Source organism: Paramisgurnus dabryanus, chromosome 2 (assembly GCF_030506205.2).
Source record: "Paramisgurnus dabryanus chromosome 2, PD_genome_1.1, whole genome shotgun sequence".
Taxonomy (NCBI): domain Eukaryota; kingdom Metazoa; phylum Chordata; class Actinopteri; order Cypriniformes; family Cobitidae; genus Paramisgurnus; species Paramisgurnus dabryanus.
This window is the reverse complement of record NC_133338.1, coordinates 35,670,042-35,687,514: the sequence shown is the minus strand read 5'-3', so window position 1 is coordinate 35,687,514 and position 17,473 is coordinate 35,670,042. Positions and strand designations below refer to the sequence as shown.

Below are 17,473 nucleotides of genomic sequence, written 5' to 3'. Positions count from 1 at the left end.
AAATTATTTAAACAGTTTGATCAAAAGCTAATTTGAATGAATCATTCTTACCGCTTTTCCTCTTGTAGCGTGTGATGACGCAATAAGACACAATATATAGTACTGCAAACAGGAGGAAGCAGACCTAGAAATAGACATAACAGCATGAGGTGCGATTTCAAACACTGCCATCCTGCAAACAAGCTTTTCAGAGAAACCTGTAAAACAACAAGATATTGTAAAAGACAAAAGCCCAAATTCCTGTGCTGTGCTTCTCCCTTTTAATGAAACTTAAGTTTTCAAGCTTCAAAAAGGATGCAAAAGCACTATAAACACCATTAAAGTGTTGCACACTTTAATGGATTACACATGCATTACTATTTATATTACAAATATTCTGAAGCTGATGTGTTATAACTCTCTCAGAAAAACATAAATTTAAACAATAATTTAACTTAATATCTTCATAACTGAACATAACCACATATACTGTAACAGAAAATAAATTTTAATTCTTTAAAAAGTTATGTATAGTCAAAGTTTTAGGTAATGATCATTTCTTTTCCAGAAATCAAGTAAAAGGGTGCTTGTTATATAATCTGCAGTTTTGCATAATATTATATTAATATAACTTAAACTTAAATCATTTAAGATTTTACTACCTTAAACTATTACCGTACTGCAGGTTGCCTGCACAGTCTGTGAGGTGCAAGCTAAAGCACCTTCTATTAATAGCTTCAATTGTATTATTTATTTATAGCCTTTTTTATATATTAGCTTGGCTTTTTATGTATGTTTACATTTTAAACAATCATAAAAAATATCAACAAGCAAAATAAAATAAAATCAACAAGTAAAACCAAAAAACGTTTTGAGTAGATAAATATTAAAAAGCTGCCCTTAAGATTCTTTTATCCATTGTGGTAGCCCTTGCTCACAAAACGGTTGGAGACCCCTGGTCTATAGCATTTCCCCTCAATATCATGCAGCCCTACCTATGCCCGATTCACAACGGAAAGCTAATAATAATGTTTTGTAATTTCATTGGCCAGGCTTGTTTCATGGAAAACAAGTTTTCTACCTTTTGTTTCTGTGTCATTCATTTCGTCACAGGTACTACACAGGTCCCGGCTACTATATTGAATGTGTATGGTGCTGTGGATGGTGAAGTTTAACTTGTCATCTAGATGGCAGGATTTAATGTGTAAAGTTTGTTAAGTGGGGAAATCTGTGGAATCGTCCGTTATTAAAACAATGAAAGCTCAAACTGCGCAAAGACTGCTGATTGTACGTCCAATAATCCACTGTTTTTGGCTAGGGAAGTCTTGTATGCATCTAAACAACAGCCAAATGGGATGGTTGTGCAACCTCATTAAAAAATTCTACGCCATGTGTAGCCATGTATATATGGTATGAATCAGCAATGTCCAGAGTATTTTGAGAGGACAGACTGATGGATGTGTAAACATGCTGGTCATGCTTGAACTTTTACTTATATTACACCTTACAACACCTAGAACAAATTATGATTAAGTAAATAAAGCTATAAGAGCCAAAACTGTAACTCTATACGCTAAAATGTGACGAGACTTCAGAAGTGGCACAAATTAGATGTACTTGTTAGCTGATGTAAACAAAACATTCTGCAATGAGACTGAGGGGACTCGTAACATCATTCTAGGACAGGACAGCCAGTCCAGATGGATTCATTGGTGATACTCAATCACTTGCAAATCATGCAATCCATTCAACTGTGACACAAGAGAACAAGTTTGCCTAAGCAAGAAGGAGAGACGCGTGTCCCAACACCCAAAATAAAAACTGCAGTGCTCATATGTACAACAAAAACAGCTGTCAGTTAGGAGACGTTACGATTATTTAACCAGCCTGCATGTAACAATTTCAAACAAGGATCTGGCTGACCTAATATCCTTACAATAGTTTTAGTATTATATTAACTTATATTATAATATTGTGTTAAATGTAAAAATCAGTGTAGGCCCGACGTGCAGTAACACATAAAAATGCCTAATGTAAAGGCACAGGAGAATTTATGATTTATGAATATCTCTAGCTAACCATAAGCTAACGGGCTAACTGGCCTAACTAATCGAACACAGACACAACACGGTTTCTAAAAGAACTTGTCAAATCATGTAACCCATTACAGTAAACTCACTGGTTGTTTTAGTCAACATGTGTATTATAAATACGATCTGATACACAGTACGCGCATAGGGTCATTGTGTTGCGTACTCACGATGTACTCGCGCACTTGGCTGTGGAAATTCTGCTCTCTGATGGTCACATCGTCTTCTTCCATACTTCATATTGCAGAAACACATTTATTAGCAACGCATATTTGTGGCGAATCCATTCACTGTAGGAAAAAGTGTCTCAATAAAATAAACAGCCCGCCTACTGCAAGCCCTCTATTGACAGACAACAATCGATGTCTCAGCGCCAAATAAACGTCCAAAACACACTCAAAATACAATGCGTCATCATTCCGCGACAGTCATACAAGATGCGTAGGGTGCTTTAAAAAAACAAGTACTAGAACGTTTCTTGCTTTACAGAACTGTCTATTAAATTACATACAGTTATCTTACATACATACTATTATATATGTGCATTTTAGATGTTTGAAAGTTAATGCAGCGTACTTACTCAAGATGACTTAAAATAGGACAAAACCTGCATCAAAACAAACAAAACGACTATATTTTTTAGTGTTTGGTTATTTTCATAGCAAACATAAATGTTTATATTTTATTGGGAAGAAATTGGGCCTTCAAATGTTGTTGTGGACAGCAGAGAGACTGAAGTATTGTAACAACCACTGGTAACATCCCAAAAGAAAAGCATTTTATACTCCAGTTCAGTAGATGGCGGTAAAGCAGCTACATTTTGTTGTATTTTTGAAGTAGAAAACGCAGAATGAAACGACATCAATGGCTGCCTTCAGCATGAGCATGTGTTACAATTCAGAGAGGAAAATAAATAAATAAATAACTATTGTATGCACCGTCAGACAAAGTTCACTACATTTCAGTGTTCAGGAGAGACTAATACAAAATGAAGGCACAGTCGCAACGCAGGAGCAAAGGAAAAGGTGGACGAAAAAAGCAAAAGGATAAACTTCAGAAATTCAAGGATTCCGTTGATAACTTTTTGAAGAGCAAAGGAGATTTCGATGAAAATGAGCACGACCAAAGGGCAACATTCGTGAGAAAGAAAAGCAGGAGAGTGTTGCGCAGAGAGGGGCGCAAGTTAAAGAAAGCCAAGATGAAATATCACTACTCGGGTCAGTCACTCGCTGAGGGAACGGGTAATAAGAAGACCGTGAAAGAAAAAAAGACGGTAAACCCAGTCGTAAAGCCAACAGGAAATCTTAAAATTGCAGCTCAAAGACCACAGAAGACAAAAGAGGACAACGTTGATACTGAAGGTGGTCTGGTAGATAAGACCAAAAGAAAAGTCCACTTCGCCGAAGATGTGCCAAAGCAGAAAAAGAAGTCCAAACTGGACGAGAGCAGAAAGCTGTCTCTGCTGCAGGCTAATGTTGAAGAGGATAAAGAAATAAAAAAATTAGAAAAACGCCTTGGACTGAATAGAAGAAAAAACAAAAAGAGTCTTCCTCAGTCGTTTACCAACGACGGGCTTGATTATATTTTAGGCATTCTTGAGCCTGGGGCATCTGGAACAGCGCTGTATGAAAGTGATGAAGAAATGGACATTGATAAAGCGAAGGATAATTTTGATGTGTTGGAAGATGACAGTGAGGGGGAAATGACAGATGATGAGAAAAAAGATGACAGTGAGGGTGAAATTGACACTGAGGAAGATGATGCTGAAGAGGATGACACACAAATGGAAGACGATGTGGAGGATGTAGAGGACAGCAAACAAATAGAGGATGAGGAGGCAGAGAAAGACGAAGACAGGGAAGATGAAACTGATGCATCTGAGGCTGATGATGATGGAGAGGAAGATGAAGCCGAACAAAGTCCACTTGAGAGCAAAGAGCCAGTATGTAATTTACACCTAACTAATGTTATAATTCTTAGGCCTAAATTTAGCCTTACTCTCTTTTTAAGTCACTTTTCTTGTTTTATGTTTCATGACTTCATGATCCATGCTGTTTTTTCTTCTAGAGTCATGCTACAGTTGGCAAATATGTTCCACCTCACTTAAGAGAAGCTGTAGATAGCAAACGCAAAGCTGAACTGGAGAAACTTAAGCGCAATGTGAAAGGTCTGATAAACAGGTAATACCTCAGCCACAATCCACTTGAAAAAAAATCGACATCATCGACAAACCAGAATATTCAGGCAACATGTTGCCAGGTTTATAACATCTCCCTCTGGTTGGCAGGTTGAGTCAGCCCAATATGGCATCCATCAGCAGTCAGCTAGAAGAACTGTACATGAGCACCAGCAGGAAAGACATGAATGATACACTCACTGATATTCTGCTGGCTGCTTGTGTCACTCCTGCTCTCATGCCTGAAAGGTTATTCTAATGGATCTATATAATTGTCCAATATTTTTAGTCATAAATTAAATTTTAGCATTTTTATTGCTTGAATACAGCAAAACTGTACAGTCTGCACCTATAAAACTGCATAATAAAGACTTGTTAATGATGATGTAAATTTTCACTCTATCATCTAGGCTTCTGATGGAACACGTCTTACTCGTCAGCGTACTCCATCATACTGTCGGCTTGGAGGTATCTCATTTTCTGAGTTTAATGCTGCCTTCACGTGCTATGGGAAAGATGATATTTTCCATTTGTGAACTGGTATTTACCAGCGTGTTGTGTTCAAGTGCATTTTCCATTTGTGAACTAGAATTTACCAGTTTGCTGCGTTCAAGTGTATTTTCCATTTGTGAACTGGTATTTTGACTGCTAGCTAGCATTTGCTCTGGGTAGGTAAAACCAAACCATAACGGTATTTTTAAAACTGACACTGAGTGTTAACCTATTATATTACAATTGTCAATGACACAACATTGTATAGGCTACAAAAAACTATCCGCTAACAGTAGCAAAAAGCGTTTAAAAGTGTACAATGCTTATCATTCACGACATTGCTGCTGGTCTCCGCCATTTTGAAAAGGTCAAAGGTAATCTCATCTCGGCAACTCGGGCATCAAAATATTTTACGAGTTGCCCAGTGGAAAATACCACATGAGGGGTGTTCATGTGCATTTTCCAAGTGGGATTTTGGTATTTACCATAATTACGATAGCACATGAAGGCAGCATAACTCAAACACAGTAATACAGTGTAGTCCTTACTTGTTAATTATTAGTCTCAGTAATATGATGTTATAAGAATGTATATCGTAGTGGGGCTGCAAGATATACGGAAACAACGCAAATGTGCATAATACAATATGCATATTGTGATGTTTTGCAATAATTGAATGATGTTAATATTTAACAAAGTTACCTATAGTCAGAGTTTTAATTCTCACTTTATTGTTTTCTCTAAGGTTGGAGCTAACTTTCTGGAGACTGTGGTCCGACAGTTTGATAAAATGTACAGTCAGGAAAATGTTACAGACAAAGAGTGTGACAACTTGGTGTGCATGATTGCCCACCTCTACAACTTCCAGGTGGTCCACGCTGTTTTGGTCTTTGACATTTTGAAGAAGCTGGTAACACGTTTCAGCTCCAAGGATATAGAACTAGTTCTACTGGTCTTGAAGAATGTTGGTTTTGTTCTGAGAAAGGATGATCCGCTAGCCCTTAAAGAGCTCATCTCTGAAGCTCAGCGAAAAGCCAGTGCTGAAGGAGAACGTTTTCAGGACCAAACAAGAGTAAGACTGAAAACCATTTTCACTGATTATACTAACAGGCCATGCATTACATTTATGTCCCTTTTACCAATGATATCTACAAGAATGTGATGTTATCTGTACCACTGATGGTACCTTACTCATAATACTGTTACAACACCTAGATACAGGTCATATTGATTTGGCCATAAGTTATCTATTTGGAAAGCAGATTATTTATTGTTTTCTTACTTTTTCTTTGAAAATATTAAGTTGAAACACAGTGGAAAAGCAACTTAATATACCAGTTCTGTCAGCACTGCCACTATATTTCAGATAGTTTTACTAGTTTTTCTTAAGGTATATAACTTTATTTGTTATGCTGACTTGCCTTTTAGATTCGCTTTATGTTGGAGACTATGCTGGCCCTTAAGAACAACGATATGAGAAAGATTCCTGGTTATGACCCTGAACCTGTGGAAAAATTAAAGAAACTGCAGAGGACTTTGGTGAGAAAAAATGAAGTTGTTTTAATGCATCAGTTATGTTAGTTTGCTGTTTTTATAAGGTGCATGACGAATACAGAAACACACTGTTTACTAGTTATATTTACTTTATATAAGTGCTCCTGAAGTTGATAGCACAAAGTCTAAACTCCACCTTTTTGGCAGTAAATCATAGAGCACTTTAGCACTATAGCATTGGTATTAATAGTGTTTAAACAGTAATTTTGTTTGGCTGTTTGTTTATACCTTACAAACCTGACTATTTCAACATGATGTAGACGGTTTCAGCAGTAACAACATAAACACGCGGCTTTCGTGGTCATCACGTAACTTCCGGTAAACTCTGCGAAGAATAAATAACAACAAACTCCTTTTAAAGTAGTTTATTTATATAACAAGCAAAATTAACAACACGTAGATTACATAGAAACCCAAAACATTTGTTATTTTCGACAAAGTATTTGTTTAAGAGTTCAGTTTCAGCAACTAGTCAGACCATTAAACAAACAGAAACTGGAAGTAAAGTTCGGACCAGATAAAACGGTTTATACGGGTTTTAGGTGTAATTGTAACCCTGAAATTACACAAAAGAGTTTAAAATGTGGAAAATACCTGGGATGATACACGTTAAAAGGCATTATTGGGATTTGTTTCATCTATTAAGATTGGATGTACATATCTATATATTTTTAATTAAAGTGCACAGTGAACTTTGTTGCCATGAAACTTCTGCTGGCACCATTCATTTCATATTCACTCCCAGCTGTTCTTGCCTGCCAGTATGGGGGCCAAACAGAAAGGGTCACATGATGTCCAGGCCTCTATTGGTCAGAATGATCAGAAAAGTATTTTTGGTGGAGTCCTTTCATAGAGAAAAAAGATTATTCAAACCTAAAAATAAATGTTTATTATCTTATTGTATCAATAAACAAACACTGTCCACTAGAGGTCAGACTAACTCCATAGTTTGGGATGTGCACATTCATTTAGTTTTGCCATTTAACAGGAACAATAAATGGTTGTTGTCTTTTTTCATGATTGCATCTCTTTCAGTGTAATTTTGCTCATTAGCGATGCTGTCTTTACTCTTGATAGATTCACAGTAGTGCAGGTAGCAGTGACATGAAGTTGAGAGTGTCACTAGACAATCTTCTAGAAGCTGAGCGTGTTGGCCGCTGGTGGATTGTGGGATCTTCCTGGAGTGGAGCACCTATGATTGATGACCACGGAAACAAGACAACCACTCAACCCACCGAAGGGAAACAAGTAGGAAACTTTTGAAGGCGTATTATGAGTATCATTGCTTATTTAGAAACATCAGTACCTTAAAGTGCAGTTTGGCATGTGTAACTTATTTTTCGTCATAAATTTGCAGTATAGCGCAAAGATTTTGGAGCTTGCACGCAAACAAAGAATGAACACAGACATCAGGAGGAACATTTTTTGTGTGCTTATGTCAAGTGAAGACTATTTGGATGCCTTTGAGAAACTTCTAAGGTTTGTTAAGAGTTGGTGTGGGATTATATTTTTTCCTTTAGGTTTTTATTAAATGTGTTGCATGATGCAAAAGTCTTACTTTTTCTTCAACATGTAGCTCTGACGATAGTTTGTAAATACCTAGTGGCTGTCTAGAACCTCTAGACTAGAAGACATGACATTTATTTGTTGTGTAAGTTTAATCAATCTTAACGTTTCCGAGAATTTTTTTCCGAAAAAATAAGACGGGCATTCTGTGCATTGCTTGGAAAAAAAAATACAGTAAACCCAATTATTTTATCTTAGGTTGTCATGCATGGTTTCTTTTAATTTGCTTGGTGTGAGACCCATAGTGCATTGCAAATTGTTGTACAAAATGCATACATAATGAATTGCTCATCTCAGACATAACATTTTTCTCTTAGGTTAGGTTTGAAAGACCAGCAGGAGCGGGAAATTGTTCATGTTTTGATGGACTGCTGCCTTCAGGAGAAAACCTTTAACAGATTTTATGCAGTTCTGGCAGAAAAATTTTGCTCACATGACCGTCGGTTTCAGGTAGAGTGGAAAAGCTTGATGCTTTTTATATTTAACTTTTCTATGTCTAAATTGTGCTTAACCAAGACCATTCATAACATTTTAATAAATAGCTGATTTCTAGAATTTATTTTATTACTTGGGTAATTTTGCTTTAAATGATATTAAAATAATTATTAAATTATAATAAATAAGAACTGCTAATATAAATAAACCTGTTAACATCCAGTTATGTAATGTAAAACCTAGTAGCTGTTTACTGTTTTTGAATCACAAATTAAATCTATTTAATCCAAACCTTACAATAATTCATTTTCCTTTGTTTCTTTAGATGACATTTCAGTTCAGTTTATGGGATAAGTTCAAAGACCTGGCAAACCTTTCCAGCTCGTCGTTTAGTAATCTGGTCCAGTTGGTCACACATATTTTACACAGAAAATGTCTCTCTCTTTCTATTCTTAAGGTAAAAAGTCACAATTTTAAAATTCTAGTAAGAATCTCTAAGTAATGCTGTATTATCATCCTGTATTTAAATTAAAGTGTGGTATACCCATGTTTCTTTATTTTTGCTTTTATAAGGCTATCGAATTTGGGGAGCTAGATAAGCCAAAAGTCAAATTCCTCAAGCAGATCCTTTTAAAACTCCTTAAAGATACAGAGCCGGAGGACCTTGTGAACATATTTGGCAGGTGAGTCTTTAAATTACACAGATGAGTATGATGTCCTATAATGTTCAGCATTTTATTAGCTTCTAATTTTATAAAGTCAAATCAGCAAGACTGCATTCTATAGTTGGTAAAAAAAATTAAATATTTTATAGTTTTTGTTTAGGAGTTTCTCTTTACATACCTCAGTAGCTTACATCATTAGATACAACATTTTTACAATAATATAAAACATATAAAATGTAAACACATTTTTTTATATATATTGAAAAGAATGATCTAAATTATGTGTGTGGCCAAGTGTATCAATATCTTCCTGTGTGTCTACCATTGTGTGCCAGGATCTCTGGAATTCCAAATCTAGGAATGCTTCGGGAAGGCTTGAAGCTTTTCATCAGTCACTTTTTGCTCCGGAACGCTCATACACAAGAACCAGCTGAGCAAGCCAAGGTACTAATAGACAGAGCCGAGGTCGCCACCAGGGCCATGGAGGCCCGGGAAGCCAAGCTTAAGCTGTAGAGCTTGCATACAATAATAACATATATGTGTGCTGTGTTTCTGAAATGTGCACAGATGTGTGTGTGTGTGATGCATTGGACCCAAATGCAATGAATGAACCTGTTTTCAGACCATGAGAAACATGCCAATCGTTGACATGGTAATAAATTTTATCTTTAGAGATGGAGAATGAAATATCCACTGATTTTGGCGTTTTTGTCAATTTTAAGGATTGCCTCTTATCTGAACTATTGTTTTCATGTATTATTAGTTTCTTACTTATTGATCTCTACCCATTTAACACAGTATTTCTATAAGTATTTTGGAAATTAATAAAAAACTGGAATATTAAAAAGCTAATTCAGTGTACAAATATGGACTAGATTATCACATTTGTATTAAGTGGTATATCTCTTGAATAATATTCATGACTACATGGTGACGGGAATAGATCTGACAGTGTCTTTTTTATTTACAGATCAGGGGTCTCATTAATAAAACTGTGTGTAGAATCCTTACTAAAAGTCTACGTACGCACAAAAGGCAAAAATTGGCATACGCCAAAAAATATTAAGACTTATAAAACTTTTAAATCACAGATCACCTGCAAGTGTGCATACATGAATCATTCTCAGATCCCACCTTGCAAACCCATTCCCCCATTATTTTTTTTATATATCACAACCTTTGGGTGGGAACTGGCGTATATCTACTAAAAAAAAAAAAACGTATACACTCTAAAAACAAACGGTGCTATATAGCACCAAAAGTGGTTCTTTGCCCGTAATCATAGAAGAACCGTTTAGTGCCATATAGCAACGGTGAAGCACCTGTGTAGAACCAAATAGGGGCCATATAGCACCACATATGGTGGTTCTACATAGCACTATTTGGTTCTACACAGGTGCTTCACCGGTGCTATATGGCACTAAAAATGGTTCTATGATTACGAGCAAAGAACCATTTTTGGTGCTATATAGCACCGTTTGTTTTTAGAGTGTAGCATCTTATCAATTTTTTTTAAATAACAAGTTGACACTTCTGTGTTGTTTGCTAAAAAATTTTTTTTAAACTTTTATTTTAGTTCTTTCATTCAGAAACAAAATCTAATAAAAATTAATTAAAAAAATAAAAGCTGTTTTTTTAACATTTCACTGGAGTACAAATAAGAAAACATTGAATGGAAATTCAGCTAAAGAATGTAATCTATTAATTTAGTTCAGTAAAGAGCACAACTTCTTTTCACTCCAGTGAAGCACATTGCTATTGTTAGAAACATTTAGCAAGGCTCCGGATGTGACCGACTTTCATAGCATAGCAGAGGGTTACCGCTACATTTGATGTCCATTGTTAATTCATTAGCAACATCTCCATTACTTGACATCAGTCCCACAGTGTGGATCTAGGGTCAGGCAGTGGAAACCTGATGCTTTTTTAGCTCTGTGAGGATCAAGAACAAGCCCCATATAGCAATTTGAATGCTCTTCTGTTCAGTTGCTTGAATCAAATAGTACCTGACTTGTTGTTGAAAGACCTATCTGTTCGATTCTAGGCCTGATTAATTAAACCTTATCACATACCACAGTGTCAGATCAAACAGACTGTCACATTAGGACCCCTAATAATGACACATCAGCCTGGTAGTTTTTCTCACAGTTTCAGAGCTGAAAAGGGAGGGTAACCTACAGAAGGTCCGCTTTTCCACCCTTTGACAAAGACAACATTGTCACCATATGTGAGGTAAAGCGTATAATGGAGGACCAGCCCACTAAGATACACACAGGTGATTGTAAATAGTATGCGTGTTTTAGTGGCTATTGTCTGCCTTTGTGAGATCATAGGAAGGTTGATACTGACCCTAGTTTGAACTGGCAATAGGAAGCAAAATTGCCTTTGAACTGATAACAACACGATTAGAAGTCCTACAGAAGACCCTGGGATATATATCAGACATTATTTGGCTTATAATTTAACATTCTTTTCAATTCATAAATCTCAGAGAACCATTGTACATAGTTTTAACGTATCCATAGGTGTTTGATTTTTACCAATTTCCTCTTTATTTCCTGTTTTGTCATCACTTTGTCTTATGCAGACACTTATGCAAGCGAGTCTCTCACCCAGTTACCACGAGTAATGTGAGTGGGCCACTTTCCCGATCATTAGGTAGTGGTACTGATAAGGTTTAGTTCTTTACACACAAACAGCTGGGTAAACATACAGGTAGGTTAAATTAGGCTTAACTTAACAGTAAATTGACTGCTAACTACTGAGGATGACCAGATTAATTCTGTATTGTAAGCTTTTTATTCATGTCATGTGATTGTGTTATATTCTTCAAGTATATTTTTTATTAAGTCATTATTACCCAACTTGCATAATATACAATATGCCCATTTCTTACCACTCTATAAATTTAAATGCGACTGTCAGTAAAGCAATAGTACTGTAAAATGACTACTATATCAAAACATATACTGGACTGCAAAAAAATCTGTAGAAATTACAGTGTTACTTGCAGCTGGTTGCCAGTAACTTAGATTTAAATTTATGTTATTTACTGGCAACAGTTTGTTCAACGTTAAATGAACATTAAACCTTAACAAGTCTTTATCTTTACAGAATAAAACTAAAATAATAGCATCATGCAAAGCATTGTGGGAAACAAAATCTGAAGGAAAAACTGAAAATGGTTGAGAATTTCTGATTCCCAATGCGTTGCATGATGAGGCTGTTATTTTATAGTTTTATTCTATAAAGACTTTTTCATGTTTAATTTTCATTTAACTTTGAACAAACTGTTGAGCATAACATTTAAATCTACAGTAAGTTACTGAGAACCAGCTGACGGCAACATTTAAATTTCTATATAATTTTTTTACAGACACAAAAATCCTTAATATACCAAAAATAGCAAATGAAGGGGTTTTATGGTTAACTTAATTTTTAGATACTCACAATGTGGCTTGGAATGATGTTCTAAAAAAGCTATTTGGAAAATTGTATTTACTGATACTGTTTTTACTTAACTTTGCTTGAATATGTTTTGCGATTATTATAGAAACTTTACTACTACAAACTGCATTAACCTGTGGGACCTATAACATAAAGATGTTTACTATATCTTATAATTTGGAGGATTTTGTCCTGAAACTTTTGATAACCACAGAACTCCTATAAAACTTTTAATTATACTTTAATGCATTAGGCATGTCAGTGTTGGTTTTCAACAATGAAAGAGATGCTGGTTGTTATGGATTCGTTCAGAAAAACAGTTAAATGTGGACTACAGAGAAATTATTTTCGATATAAATGCCGAAAATGCCTCACTATTTGAATTCCGAATCTTTTCAGCTTACAATCAGTGTCTGAATATGGCCCTGGACTTACAGGATTAGATGGTGATTATATTTAAATGTCCTCTAATTGATTCAAAGAAGCTTCTTGGCAAAGACCAGATGGATCTCCGGGTTTATTACCCAGTAAAGCATGTCGTTATTAATAAAGGAGGAAATGCACTTATGCGAAATAGACCTCAATTAGATTGCCGAAAAGAACATTAAAAAAGGCTTGATGTATACTAATCCAACACTCCCCTTTCTTTATCGTTTTCATTACATGTCCTTCCTAAGTCCGAGTTCTTTGCCTCTGGTTTACCCGAAGATGTACATTAATTTTCTTCCTGATAAGTTACATCATTCACAAATTAAACTTCGGGCTATAGCCTATAAGACTATATCATGAAGTGCCTTAAAATTACCACCGAGGTCAATTTAATTCTATTCAATTAATTAGGGTTGAACCGCAATATGAAAGACTTGGGCGATTTGGCATATAAAACCGACCTCTGATGATAGATGGGCTTTGTTTCAAAGGTTCATAATTGGGTGCCCATTCGTGCTGGGGTGAGAAATGTTTCGCCATATTCGAGTATGCTTACTCGCAAATTTGCACGGATATGAGAGCTCTATAAACAGCGATTCCCATGACCCGAGCACGGCACTGTCAACAGAGATCCCTTCAAATCAAACTCGTTTCTTGTTACGGTATTTTCCTTCTGGACTTCAGGCGCGCAATCGTGTTTAAATCTGCAATATTTAAGTTATCGACCGCATAGTTACAAATTAAAAAGACATTGAAAATTAGAAACAAAAATAATTTTATTCACAGCGCTTAAATGATACACCTAAATAATAATTTACATGCATTTTTAAAGCAATTTTGTTATAAATACATTGTACAAAAATAATACGGTTCTGGTCGTAAATGACTGGCGAAACAACATCAGGTTTTCATTCCACTTGGGTTAAGAGGAACAAACTGTAACACGCAGTGGTTATCGAAGAGAAACATCTTACTGATGTTATTTATTACTCATAGTGATTCTTATCTATTTTGCCTGATGTAATGCATTTAATCACATGCTCTGAAACAACATCAGACTATATCTTCAGAAGAGGAATCCAGTCAATGTTTGGATGGTCGCCCACCTCTGCACGCCTAGACCCATTTTCCTAATGACCGCAGGATGATAAAACATGCAAATCACAAACTTCGCATATAGGCCTACAAGTCTTTTATGTAAACGACACGTCTCACGGTTGTGGACTCAAATCACTGGTATTGGCTCGTTCATCGTCGGAGGAACAGTCGGATGAATGCAACATGTAATCATCTCCTTCGTCGTCGTCACTGTCTCTAAAGTCCCGTATTCTGTTGCTTTTGCCCGTGTCTGCCTTCTGATAATCCTTCTGCTCCAGTCCATCCATTTTGTCCTGATTTCCTTTACCTTTCTGTTTCTCGGCCTCCTGAGCGGCTTGTTCTTTTGCCTTTTTACTACGCTTCCATTTCATACGCCTGTTCTGAAACCAGATTTTTACCTGAAAATAAAAACATTTATAATCAAAACATTTTTAAATAATTCAGAACAATCGACCTTACTGTGCTTAATTAGCTCTAATATAACAGAAATGTTTTCTTTTCTGCTTTTTAAATTTACGGATATTTATACAATTTGTTTAACAAAATAAATTCATTTGTAATAGGCCTATGCTTGTGTACTGGGACAAAACGATGGAAACATGTGAGTTGGTTTACCTGTGTTTCTGTTAACATTAATGATGTGGCCACTTCAAAGCGTTTGGGTCTGGATAGATATTTATTCAATTTAAACTGATGCTCAAGTTCAAGGAGCTGTTGGCTTGTGAACGCCGTTCTTGGTCTTCTGCACTTTCCCAGTAAATTTGACTGTGCCTGACCTGCAGAATATAAAATATATACATTTAATAAAAAATAAATTCCTATTTAAAAAATATTATATGTTATACAACACTGGAAAAAAATAGCGTCTGTTTATTACTCTGCCATAAACTTTGGGCCGTCATTTGGTAGATTTAGCTTTTTGATGAATGTCCACCAGTTGAATTACACTTTATATTACCGCATGCAGCAGTCACAAAGAATTTTAAATAATGTGTATTATATAAGAAAAATAAATGCTTATTTTTCCTTTCAAAAATGTTGAAAGCTCTCATTTTTAAACACCGATTCCGAATCACACATAGGTTCTATGTGCCATTGCATTGTTAGTACATCTGGTAACATTTCCACCCTATCTGATTTGTTTGGAAGAGGTTTGAGAAAATCTGCAGACGAGCAGCGAAACAGAGAGGCAGTGTCTGCAGTGTACACAGTTGGCAGGCTGGGGTTTTCACACTCGTGCGCCACTTTCCCTCTGTCCATTATCTGTTCATTTTACTGTAGTTCCTCTTTGAAAGAGAGAGAGTTCGTTCTGTCTTAGTGTGAAACAACTACTTCACTGACATTGCAAACGCATGTTTTAAATGTGATGCATTACACTTAACAGATGCACGAAATTAAATCTTGAAAGTATAATGATTCAGACTATGTAGTGAAAATAAATAAACAACAACTAATAAATATATAAAATAATCATGAAAAGAAAATTTAGGCCTATAAAAATTGATAAACAAACCGCATAAATAATGTTATAAATTTGGTGCCAAATTTACGTTCATATTATTGTACTTTTAAGAATAACTTACCACCAAAATCTCCCATTTTTGGAAGCATCATTCCCGCAGTTGACACTCTTAGCCAGTGATCGAGCTGAAAGGAGCTGGCGGTGAGTTTAAGCGGGTCATTCGGGTGATGGTGATGTGACCCGTGCGGATAGGAATAAGACAGGGCAGGGTGCTGACCCAGTGCTGCGGCTGAATAAGTGTACATTGGATGGCCATATAAAGTCTGAGGAGGAATCCCGGTGCTGCTCTGAGGGTGTAGTCCGACCATGCCTGAGTGTGGAGTGTTCAAGAAACCCGGTTTAGGGATCAAGCCGCATGATATCCTGGGGGGTGACGGAGTCTCGGTCCGCAGGGCTTCGGAGTTTGCGTTCAACTCCGATGCCTGGACACTTTCGGAAGAGGTGGGCAGGGAAGTGACCAGCGCCAGCGGTGAGGTCTGCACTTTTGGTCGATCAACAGCAAGAAGCGCGTCGATGCAAAAGTTTTTAGATTTCTCCATCTGGCCCACCTCACAAACAGATTAACGCGTTGTTCGAAACTTAAAAAGCTCTCACGAGTGTCACCGCTCCTCTGTTTAAAGTTATGATCTTGGGAAGGTGTGCAAGCCAGAAGTCCACTTGTCAACTGCTGCCTGAGAGGGTGTGGATTGGGCGTTTACGTCATCCTTGTGAACATCCTATTGGACAGGGATTCGGCGCTTGGAATAAGAATTAAAATTCTGTTGAAGTTGAAATTGTACCAAAAACAAATAGCTCAAACATAACTAATTTTCTTAAAATGTTTTACAGATCATACCAGTAATTTAAGTAGCTAAATTGAATGGTAGAAAACTGCAGTGTAGATATCCTGAAGGAATGTGTTCTCATTAATGAATTTCAACAATTAACGCATATGATCCCAACAAACTGGTTTATAGTTATTACTTTTTATTTGTTGTCAACATGCGAAGCATCTGTATAAACAAAGATGACTGAGTTATATTGTTTTTATTATATTTTTATGACATTTTAACAATGATAGTTTTAAAGATATACTTGCACAATAATTATGCGCGATAGCGACCGACTGCCAAACTTCAATTATTTTTTCAATGATCTGATATTTTTTTTAGAATCCGAGCAAAAAATATAACGCATGGCTCTTTGAATATTAATTTTATTATCATATAAATTAAGCACCATATAATCCATTTTAAATGTGTAAATTAAAAATTTTCCTCAGACAACAAGGTTATGATTGATGATTTTAAAATTACAGCTTAACATGCAGGAATTATTTTAAATAGCTAATTACGAAATTTTAAACTAGGCTAGGATATATATTCATATATTTCACCGGATTTGCATGGATAGCATTGTTGAACGAGTTAAAATTAAATGCATGGGCAAAATTATTATTTTGTGATTACCTTGACGAAAATATTCGATGGGAAAATAGGGCTACATTATATCAAACGATAGACCTGTGCTACATTAAATGTTTTTCGATGTAATCTTCAACGAACGTATGATTCTTCACTCAGCTATAGGCACATGGAAGGATGTAGATATGGAATGTCTGTGTCCCGTTTTGTGGCCTTTCCTCTTATAAGCCTCTTTAAGCTAATGGAGAAAGGGGTCAGAGAGAGAATTATTGACACTCTGTTGCCCTTAACCATACCAATAAAGCGGATTAGTTTTCCTCAATTCATCAGCTAACCAGTCTCTAGAGACCGGTCGCACGCGTTTATTTGCTCTGGGGAAATCAACAAGTCTCGAGCTTGCTTCGCCTATGATATAGTGACCGATTTCAAAATAATAGCTAGTAATAGAGTAGAAAAACTCAGCTTTACGTGCAATTCCTAACAGCTGTAGACAGGAGAGCTTTTTGTTACTATTATTGGACTAATTTTGTAGTTAAATTTGCTTTTAAAATATTTTTATAATAGCCAATAACATATCTTACCCAATGCCTTTGCATCTAGCCACTTAAAAAAAAGGA

General features: G+C 36.0%; 3 protein-coding genes across 3 annotated transcripts in view; 1 reads left to right on the top strand and 2 right to left on the bottom strand.

The window, feature by feature from the left end:
* Positions 1-2,479, bottom strand: part of lmbr1 (limb development membrane protein 1) — a 32,691-nt gene extending 30,212 nt beyond the window's left edge. The window contains exons 1-2 of the mRNA XM_065289386.2: positions 2,240-2,479; positions 52-124 (exon numbers count right to left, since the gene is read on the bottom strand). Of these exons, the coding sequence (XP_065145458.1) occupies positions 52-124; positions 2,240-2,302 (136 nt within the window). The 5' untranslated portion in view covers positions 2,303-2,479. The remainder of the gene's footprint in view (positions 1-51; positions 125-2,239) is intronic.
* Positions 2,480-2,844: 365 nt separating this feature from the next.
* nom1 (nucleolar protein with MIF4G domain 1) lies at positions 2,845-9,644 on the top strand. Its single transcript, XM_065289385.2, has 12 exons — positions 2,845-4,011; positions 4,137-4,249; positions 4,357-4,494; positions 4,656-4,713; positions 5,483-5,809; positions 6,166-6,276; positions 7,369-7,539; positions 7,649-7,770; positions 8,175-8,307; positions 8,618-8,749; positions 8,866-8,975; positions 9,293-9,644. The coding sequence occupies exons 1-12, from the start codon at positions 3,058-3,060 to the stop codon at positions 9,468-9,470; spliced, it is 2,547 nt and encodes an 848-aa protein (XP_065145457.1). The 5' UTR covers positions 2,845-3,057; the 3' UTR covers positions 9,471-9,644.
* Positions 9,645-12,963: 3,319 nt separating this feature from the next.
* On the bottom strand, positions 12,964-16,607 carry mnx1 (motor neuron and pancreas homeobox 1). The gene is made up of 3 exons (XM_065289591.2): positions 15,515-16,607; positions 14,547-14,707; positions 12,964-14,329 (listed from the first exon to the last, which is right to left on the bottom strand). Exons 1-3 carry the CDS (start codon positions 15,990-15,992, stop codon positions 14,045-14,047), a joined length of 924 nt encoding a protein of 307 aa, XP_065145663.1. The 5' UTR covers positions 15,993-16,607; the 3' UTR covers positions 12,964-14,044.
* Positions 16,608-17,473: the final 866 nt, after the last annotated feature.